The sequence below is a fragment of the Rhinatrema bivittatum genome, chromosome 19 (genome assembly GCF_901001135.1).
Source record: "Rhinatrema bivittatum chromosome 19, aRhiBiv1.1, whole genome shotgun sequence".
NCBI lineage: Eukaryota > Metazoa > Chordata > Amphibia > Gymnophiona > Rhinatrematidae > Rhinatrema > Rhinatrema bivittatum.
The window spans coordinates 27,416,938-27,427,347 of record NC_042633.1 but is presented as its reverse complement, the minus strand read 5'-3'; the positions used below and the strand labels follow the sequence as shown (position 1 = coordinate 27,427,347).

Sequence of the window (10,410 nt, the reverse complement as noted above, 5' to 3'; positions counted from 1 at the left end):
CTTGTTTTTGTGGTCTGCCTTCCCTCATCTGTCTTCAGCGTCTTGCCTGTCCTGTTGTTCCTCTTCTGCTCGCCCTTCGGATTGGACAGCTGGCTTTGACGTTGGATTGAACTTTGCCTCTGCTTGATCTCCACCTGCATTCCAACCACTGCCTGCTCATTGACTTGCTTGAACTCTGCCTACCCAGACCTCTGCTCGGACCACGACTCTGCATGAACTCCTCCTGCCTCTGACCACAGCCTGCACCAGTCTCTGCTGCCTGCCACCTGCCCCGACTGCTGCTCTTACCGACTCTGCTTCTCTCCATGCTGGCCTGTGACGTTCTACGTGACGGATCTACATCTCCATAGAGACCTGTGCCTAAGTCCAGCTAGCCCCAGCATCTGAGGGCTCAACCTAAGGGGGGAATAAGGGCTGGTATTGGTGAAGCTCCAGTTGGGCCTCTACTCCAGCCCTCTCCGCCTGCTGATGATGGGGACCTGCAGGGCTCCTTACTGTAGGTTGCACCAACTCCACCTTGGTCCAAGGGTCCACTTCTGCAGCACTGTGTAGGGGTAAATCCTCCTCCTCCTCCGTTTCCTCTGCTCTCTCTCCCTCCTCAGCCGCATAGACATGAGTACCTATAGGGCCAGTAAAGTCACCTTGAAAAGGACTCTCCACTACAGTCTCACAACCCCCTGTATGTTGCTTGAACACACACTGCCACAGCCCCCTTTATAGCCCTTACGGTCCCTGTATCCCCTCAATCTGTTCCTCTAACCCCCAATATAAAGCTGTATGTCCTAGGTAGCAAGCAGTATGGCCCTGTCCATCTCAGGAATGTTCTTTAAACCCCACTGTATAACTCACAGTTTCCCAATGTCCCCCAGTAGGTCCAAGTCTGTTTCAAATACACCCCCCTTGCATGCTCTGGCTTGCTCCTGTATCCTCTCACCTGGAAATGCCAAGCTGCCAAACACCAAGTTGCAAATCAGTGAAAGTTAGCATGTGTATGTGTTTCAACCAAGAATTAATGACCAAAGGACAGTATATACACAATGGAAAAAAAGATTATATATAAAAAAAACACTGAATACTAACGTCAGCTAACAGTTACCACATCACCAGAACACCAAGCACTTAAATGTACAAATAGTCCTTACCGCATCCCATCAAACAGGCTAGAAAGGAGCCTCAGTGTTCGGGAAAAGTCCCGGGCAACGTGTCTGTTCCACAGGTGAGATTTCGGGCGTAGCAGAAAATATCCCTTCCCTAAATACCACAGCAAAAACAAGTTTGCTCATCTTCTTTGTTCCTGATGTTGAGGACAAACAGAACAGTAAGACGCAATCCAAACAGGATGCCGCCCAGGCGCCCAGCCATCTGGATCAACATCCTGTGCCCTGCCAGTCGTAAGCAATCGGAAAGCTCACCTCTGGATTACAAAACTATATATTTTTTTCATGCTATTGCAGTATGCATAAATGAGCTGTAGCAAGTGTATATGTACGTGCACACATCACTCTTCAAATATGTCATTATGCACATTTGTATATTGCCTCTTTTTTTGTGTATATAAAGATGCGTGAGCACGTGCATATACACCTGTAAGTGGTGTCTTTTTAAAACAAGGATTGCGTCCTCTGGCCACATACACACGTATATGGCCCTTTTTTTGCATGTGTGACCCTTTGAAAATTCACCATTAAATGCTTATTTTCAAACTGACAATAACCTGGTGGCTTTTCTTTGAAAATGAATGTAAAGTATATGCACTAAGTGACTGCGGAAGTGTGTTGGCTTTTTGAAAATTGCCCCTCTATGCCCTCATACAATCGACAAGGGCAGTATCTGAAGTCAAGAAAGCAAAGGATCTCTTAGAGAGTGGTACGATGATGGTAAAGCTTAAGAGTTGGTGTGGATGGACAGACTGGATAGGCCGGATGTTTTTTGTTTTTTTTTCTGCCGTCATGTTTCTATGTTGAGTTGTGTTTTGTTTATTTTAAATAACCAACTGACATAATTCTGAAGGAAATCTTTATTTTCAGGTCTGAGATGTTTGCAAACTTATCCAAGATGTATGTCTCCTATCTGGCATTCATTATGGGGACCCTGACTGGATTTTTTATTTCAAAGTAGGTACAAGTCGCCTTGTTTTTTCTCCTTGTTTATGTTAATAGCCGCATTGCTGAAGGACTTTATTTGCCTATCGTGCCTTCATATTTCCTCCATCCAGTATGATTTCCTTTCAACATTCCTTCCTTCCTTCCTTCCTTGCTCATCTCTGTCCTGCCTTTGGCCCTCTGCTTCTTCTTTCTTTTCTTCTTTAGTTATTTGTATTTCACTTTTCGAGTCCTTCAAAGCAGATTACATTCAGATCCCGTAGGTATTTCCCTATCCCCAGTGCTCACTATCCAAGGCCTTGAGCACTAAGGCTTTTCTCCTATTCTGTGTCTATGGGAAAATACCTCGATGAATCAGGATGAACTTAAGCATGCCATCATAAAACCTATACTCAAAAAGCCAAACTTAGATCCCACAGAGCCAGCCAACTATCGCCCAGTGTCAAACCTCCCATTCCTATCCAAAATACTTGAAAAAATTATTAACAGGCAACTCACAGACTATATTGAAGACCACAATATTCTCTCCTCATCCCAGTTTGGTTTCCGTAAACACCACAGCACAGAAACCTTACTTATCTCCCTTTCAGAAAACATACTTAGAGCTCTTGACAAAGGACAATCCCACATACTCGCACTGCTAGATATATCAGCCGCCTTTGACACAGTCAATCACAACACACTTATCAAACGCCTCAAGGAAATTGGCATCTCTGGAACTGCCCTACTCTGGTTTCACTCTTACCTACACGACAGGAGCTATAGTGTAAAAATTGGTCGTAACAAATCCAAACCTGTTAGGCTTTCACAAGGAGTACCCCAAGGCTCATCCCTCTCGTCAACCCTTTTTAACATCTACCTCCTCCCCCTCTGCCGACTTCTTTCCAAACTGGGTTTCCAGCACTTCATCTATGCTGATGATGTGCAGATACTCATACCAATTACTGATTCCATCACAAACGCAATGAAGATCTGGAATTCCGCCCTATCTGAAATAAACAAATTACTTACAGATAACTTTCTAGCACTCAACACCAACAAAACAGAGCTACTCATACTATGTCCTCCTAACAACCCCCCACTCAACCTCTCTCCCCCCTCGCTATCCCCCTGCCCTCCCACACAACTGGTCCGCAGCTTAGGCATATGGATAGACAACCATTTTAACCTCAAAAAATTCATCTCTGCTACGATTAAGAGCGGATTTTTCAAACTACACACCCTGAAAAGAATCAAACCTCTATTACACGCGTCCGATTTCCGAACAGTACTACAGGCCATGATCTTGTCCAAGATTGACTACTGTAATGCTATCCTCCTAGGCCTACCAAAAAATACCCTCCAACCATTACAGCTCCTACAAAACGCTGCTGCCCGCATTCTCACCAACACGCACCGCCACGACCACATCACCCCTGTTCTCCAATCCCTACATTGGCTCCCTGTAGCCTCAAGGATAATATATAAAGCCCTCACACTCATTCATAAAGCCATTCACAACCAAAACATGCAATGGTTCACTGAACATCTCCAACTCCGCAACCCTACCAGACCAACTAGACAGCAACACAAGGCCAAACTCCCATCACCATCCCCCAAACCCATGAAACATGCCACTATTAGAGAACGCTCATTCATCATGGCAGGAACCTCCCACTGGAATAAAATGCCCCCCCCACCTACGCCTGGAACCATGCCACAAAAAATTCAAACAGAATCTTAAAACATGGCTCTTCAAACGAGCATACCCCGACTGATTGACTACCATCTACAACTACAACTCTACCCCCCTGCCTGATCCAAACATACTAATACACTTCCCTCATCTACCCGCCTCCGCATCTCCCTCCTCCTACTTCCATATTCCCTTCACCTCACACTACCTCCCCGCCACCCCCCCTCCTCCCCAAACCTTTACTGTTTCCCATGTTATCAGTCAACTCTGACTCCATCCTCCCTTGTATATAGTTAATTATCAGTCTCTTGTATATAGTTTACAATCAGATAATAACCTATTGTAAAGCCTGTTACTATATCATTTTATAGTGTGAACCATTATTTATATTCATTGTAAAGCTATTTGCTATGTTATGTTACACTGTGAACCGAGGTGATGTTTTGCAACGTGCCCCGGTATATAAAAATTCTTTAAATAAATAAATAAATGAAAGTGCCATATCTCTAGTATGAAGGCTTTCTGAAACCTTGGGTTCTGCTCATTTAATGGCGAATTTTCAAAAGGTTACGTGTGTAAAAAATTAGCATATACACGCGTAAGAATCTTCTACTCATACTCCGTTTTATAAACATAGAAAATATATGTGGATGTTCACTTTTGTGTGCACATATACGGATGGAAAAAAATGGGTTGTCTAGGGACATTCCGGGTGTCACAAATCTGGCTGTGAGGCCAGCCCTATATGAACTTCCCACAAAGGATACTCCCCGCCTCAGCGGGGCATCTCCTCTCTGCCTTTGGCTACTTATTCTTGTGCTTTTGCCTGTAAAACTTTACCCTTGTTCTTTCATCTTGGACCTTTGCCTATTTAACCTTGCCCTTATTCTATGTATAGCTCCTGCCCTGTTTAGGCCTTCTAGCCTTCTGTCCTGCCTTATCTTGTCTCTTGCCTTGTCCTTGTCTTGTTTGGGCCTATCCTGTCTGCCTGTATTCTGAATCCTGTCCTGTCTAGGCCCTCCAGTGACCTCCCTTGTCAGTGTGGTCCCCAGTTGTGCTTCTGCTCCCTGTGGGTCTCCCAGTGGCCCTGCTATTTCCTGTGGACCTTAGTATATTGTGAGCCTCCCAGTGGCCCTTCTGTATCTTTTCCAGGCCTCCCAGTGGCCTATCCTGTTTACATATATTCCTTCCTGTGTGTTCTATCCTGTTCCTGTCTGCTTACATTCTGCCAACCTTGATTCTAGCCTGCCTTGTGTCTTGCTGCTGTGCTCCCTGTTCTAGAGCGTGTGCACCGCCCTCCGGAAGACCTGCCAGCCACCAGCACCGGAGGGCTCAACCTGAAGGGAAAGTGGCTGATAAAGCAGATCATTTCCGCCTGACCTGCCTGCTTCCTCTTGCTTGGGGCATCCTCCTATAAGTTGCTATTTGAAAAGATATGTATGCACGTATATTTTCCAACTTGCCTGGTAAATATCATCTGGTGTAAGGGATATTAAACCTGTTTATTGTGTAGTACTGAGTGGGTGGGAGGTTAGGGTGAGCTGGGGGAAGTTCAGGCTGAAGAACCAGGTCTTGTTGACCTGGAGGACTGGGTGCACTGGTGGACTAATTGGTAAACTGGTTAATTTCCTGGCACATGCATGTTTGAAAATTGGCTGACTTGGCACATGTAAATCAGGACTTACACGAGTACGTCTCAGTTTACTTTCACGAGTAAAGTAAATGCACGTATATTTTTAAAATAGGTGAGCAAAATACATGGTTTCAATGCATTGCATGTCTTCGCGTGTTGGCTTATCTATGCACATGTTGTGGGGTAAACATATGCGTATTTTAGAACATGCGTGCATATGATAAGCCCAAGTTATAAAATGCAATGGTAAAACAACATGCGGCCACACACACACAAATATGCCACCAAGTGCAGTTTGAAAGTTGTATCCCTTCCATTCCATTTACCCATCACCAGTCTCTGACTGTGTGCGACAAGGACCCAGATTTTGCCCCTTGCTAGTGTATAGGGTAGCCAATTGGCTCCAGATTCTCAGGACAGGTTGATCCAGTCCTGGTTTTACCCCATTGCATTCCCTAAGAAAAGCAAGACTATAAGTACCTGCATGCAGGGGGAATAAAACCAGGACTGGATCAACCTGTCCCGAAAATCTTGAGCCAGTTGGCAACCCTACTAGTGTAGTTGCCCTTGACTAGTGTAGAGTCAGTGGTCTCAACAGACCCTGCATACAATGAATGATGTCCTATTAGGATAGGAGTGTTAAGTGAAGCTTGACACTTCCCAGTGAAAAGGTGTCATAGGTTCAATCAAAGTCCTGTACCCAGATGAGTACACGGATTCATGGGATGCCACAGAAAGATGTGGGCTCTTTCCCTCCACAGGCAAAAGGACCAGGAGTTGGGCTGTCCCTCATTAGAGGAGTGGCTGAAGCTCAGGGTTGGAATACCCACATCTCCAGTAGTGGAAAGAAATCTCTTGGGGTCTTGGAGAGATTCATGGGAGTTTGGTGACGAAAAGCAGAGAAAAGTAAAGAGAGAGGATTAGCTCCAAATTCCTCATCTGTCCATCGGGAGTGCTGTAGAGGATTGGAAAAAGAGGATTATCCTTTTTGAAGTCGTTCAGGGATAAAAGGGCCTATCAGAGGAAAGTCCTGAGGAGTTGCTGAGTGAAAAAAGGAATTTGTCTAAGACTCATCTGCTGTGAGATTGGATGAGAACAGTGAAATGCATTCAGCAACAGGCACCAGGGGACTGAGGAGACCCAGGAGAGGAGGATTCCTCCCCCAGGGCAGGTACTGGGGTGCTGTCGCATCACTTCCCTGCTCTGCTCCAGGCTCACCTCCTCCCTCCAGTCCCTGAATTGACAAGAGGAGAGGGGCTGGATTAGTAAGCAGGGTTTTTCTATGCTCCCCGCTGTGAGTTCTGGCCTCACCCCTCCTATTCCCAGCACAGGATGGTGGGAGATGTGCGGCAGTGGAAGGGGGGACGCTGTAATAGGGAACAGAGCTGATTTTCTATGCTCTGTCCCTTCTAGGCTCCCCTTCTCCCTCTTGTTCTCTGTACTAGGAGGGGAAAGGCTGGAGCAGAAAGCAGAGGGCAGTTCTCTGCTAAGTGACATTCAGCACAGCTGCCCCCCCCCCCCCCCACAGAATTTTGCCGTCCTAGGCACAGGTCTAATGGCAAATCCAGGCCTGCCCCAGGGAGCTTACCGGTCAGAGGGGCCGATGCAAAAAAAAAAAAAATTTAAAAAATGCGTTGAAAGCAGGCGCTGAGTCTCCAGTGCCCGCTTTCCTAATGCACCCACAGGCACCTCTCCTGGGGGCGCCATGCATTTGCATGTGATGAGCGCTATTAGTTTCCCAGTGCGTTGGACGCGCATTGTGGAGGAGCGGGATTAGGATGCGCCTGCATCCAACTGCGGGTTAAGCAGTGTGCTTGGCTGAGCCCAGAGTGTGCAGCATTGTACTTTAATGGATTTTGTGTAAAGACTTTAATTTTTGGACAACTTTGGTGGGCAATGTGGTGTGTTTTTGTGTTTGGTTTTTTTTTTTTGACTGGACTGGTGTGCAGAAGAGTCCCAGCAGATAGAAAACCCTAAGAGGTATTTCTTTATTCTATTTATTTATCATTGCTTATATTCCGCAAATCCATTAGGTACATTCAGTGCGGATTACAAATTGTTATATACACAATTATAAACATGTCCAATACATTTCATATCCAAAATCAAATAACAGTAAAACAATTAAAACATTTATATAAATGCATCTGGGAAAAGTAGGGTTGCCAGCTGGCTCCAGATTTTTAGGACAGATTGATCAAGTCTGCATGCAGGTACTTATAGTCTTGCTTTTCTTAGAGAATGCAATAGGGAAATCAGACTAAGTCCTAGCATGCAGTGGGGTAAAACCAGGACTGGATCAACCTGTCCTGAAAATCTGGAGCCAGTTGGCAACCCTGGTGAAAAGATCTGCCTTCAGTTTATTTCTAAAAACTTTCCGGGAAGATTGTTCCATGACAGTCACATGGCTGGGGCAAGGTCAGGTCTGTGCCCTTTTGGAAAATAGTGCTGACCAGGCCAGGTGCGAAAGTGCACTCGGCCCCTTTTAGGTAGTGGGAGGGAAGGGTGTGTGAGGGCCAAGACACTCATTTTTTTTGGAGGGAGGGGGGTGTGGGAAGGTGAGGTGGGGCCCTTTTTTTTTTTTTTTAAATCAAGGGGGTCATCACTGTCACTTGGGGGAGGGGGCGGTCAATGTCATGTGGGGGGAATAGGGTATTGACTATAAGGGGGACCAGTGTCACTGAGGGGGAGGGGATATTGACTATCAGGGCCATCAGTGTCACTTGGTGGGGTGGGGGCCATTAATGTCACTTGGCGTTGGGGGAGGTGGTATTGACTATTGGGGGCAGTTGAGGTCACTTGGGGGCTAGGGGTTATTGACTATCGGGGGGGGTTGGGGGAGAGTGGGAGCCAGGGCCAGAGTCTTTATTTTATTGGAGGGATTGGGGGGGGGGGGTGGAGCCATCATCGCATGGGTGCATTTTTTTTAAATTTTACATTTTAGGGGAGTCAGGGCTGCCTCGACTGGTGGCCCTGGGTTGAGACAGTGGTCAGCACTGAGCCCCACTCAACCTCCCCGTTTGCTGCAACTTTTTATTTTTTTCCTGCCGCTTTAAATGTGCAGTGGGAGCCTCGGGACTCATGTTAGGGTCTTGGGCCTCCTGCTGCACATCTAATGCATTTCAAATAGATGTTATTTTATCATGGCTGACCACCTACTTGGTCAGTTGTGATAAAATATTTACATCAAATTGACCATGCATAATCTTCTTTTCATGCATTTGCATTATTCAAGTATGCAAATCATATGCAAAGATCATTGTAATAGGGGAGGGTATCTGGGTGGCGAGATTAAAATATTGCATGATATATATATATACAATAAAATGTGCATTAGAGCACTAATGCAACTTGATGCATCACCCCCTTAGCCAAATAAGTTTAAATATTGCAACAGCTAAGTCAGTCAGATAAATAGCTCATCCCAATGACGCCCCTGTCCCATCCACTACTTATCCAGCTAACTACTTAGCTGGCTATGTAGTTGTGCAGCTAAGTAGTGGCCGCTGAATGCAGCCAGATATTCAGACACCGCCACTTAGCCGGATAAGTCAGAGCTACGGCCTTTAATAAAACCTGTTTGATCCAAAATCACCAAGCTTTCTATTTTTTCACTTAATCTATTGGACAGTACTGCCACCAATATTTTGATGTCTTTGTTAAGAAAGGAAATTGGATGATACAATTCAGAGAACAGAGAGTCCTTTCCCGGCTTAGGCAGTAATATTATTGTAGCCAGGTTATGTCCAGTCTCAAGGGCTCTCTGCTCCCTAGCTATCGAAAATATATCTTTCAGTGGGATACCTATTTGATTTCCAAATAATTTATAAAATTCAGGCCTGAAACCATCAGGACCAGGAGTTTTTCCCAATTTTAGGGATTTAATAATACTCAGTATTTCATGCTCCTGAATAGGAGTGTCTAGAAATCCTTTTTGCACATCAGACAGTTTAGGCAGATGCCTATTTTGGAAAAACTGTGATTGTGCCAATATATTAACCACATCCTTGCTATATAATTGGTCAAAACGGAAACAAATTCCAGCAAAATTTCCTCTGTATCTGTAACCTGGGTTTTCCCATAATAGCTGTTAAGTCTAGTAATAATCTTTCTAGATCTAGATTCCTTTAGTAAGTTTGCTAGTAATTTTCCTGACTTATTCCTCCATTGAAAAATTTGGATTGATAATATAGCAAATTCTTTTGTTTTAATCTCTAAAATTTCATTCACTTCCTTCTTTAATGCTATCATGTATTATTTACTTTCCAATGTAAGATCGCTAACATGAATTCTTTTCAATTCTATCAATTTTTTTGTAGAGAGAGTATTTTGCTGCAAATTTTTTTCCCCTGCGCAATAAGCAGTAATATGCCCTCTCATTACTGCTTTGGCAGCATTCCAATATATCAGTGCATGTATGACAGGTTGCATTTTCTTTTCTATAATCCTTCCATCTGTCAAGTAAAAATTGTTTAAATTAATTGTCCTGATATAACCTTAAAGGCATCTTCCAGCCCATTGTGCTGTTTTTGTAGCCGTAAACTCCAACGAAAGTAACATGGAATGGTCAGAAAATGGTACTTCTCGTATCTCACTAGTGTTAATTTTATCAAACCATTGTTCCGTAACTGGAAAATACTCCAGCTGCGAATATATATGATGAGCATTAGAATAAAAGTATAATCTAACTCTTCCAAATGCAACAGACCCCAAGAATCCACAATTCCAATTCCCTGATTTTTTCTGGGTTGTTTAGTAGGTTTACAATCTACTAAGGGATTGTCAATTTGGCCACCGAATTGGAAAAAAAGACGTGTGAATACTTATAGGGGGCATACATGTTTACCAACATTACTTTAACATCATCCAGTGTTCCCAAGACAATAGCATAATGACCATTTATGTCTGTAAAATGCCATTCATAAATGAAGGGTAAACTTTTGTTAACTGCCTAGATGAAAAGGATGAGAAATAGCAAAGGCCCACCCAGTCCCTTCGCA

At 44.4% G+C, this 10,410-nt stretch overlaps 1 protein-coding gene across 2 annotated transcripts in view; it reads left to right on the top strand.

Annotated features, from left to right (window-relative positions):
* The first annotated feature begins 2,025 nt into the window (after positions 1-2,025).
* LOC115080647 (histo-blood group ABO system transferase 1-like) overlaps positions 2,026-10,410 on the top strand; it is a 56,287-nt gene continuing 47,902 nt past the window's right edge. For both annotated transcript variants that reach the window (XM_029584971.1, XM_029584970.1), the window contains exon 1: positions 2,026-2,114. In XM_029584971.1, coding sequence (XP_029440831.1) covers positions 2,035-2,114 — 80 coding nt within the window. In that variant the 5' untranslated portion in view covers positions 2,026-2,034. The remainder of the gene's footprint in view (positions 2,115-10,410) is intronic.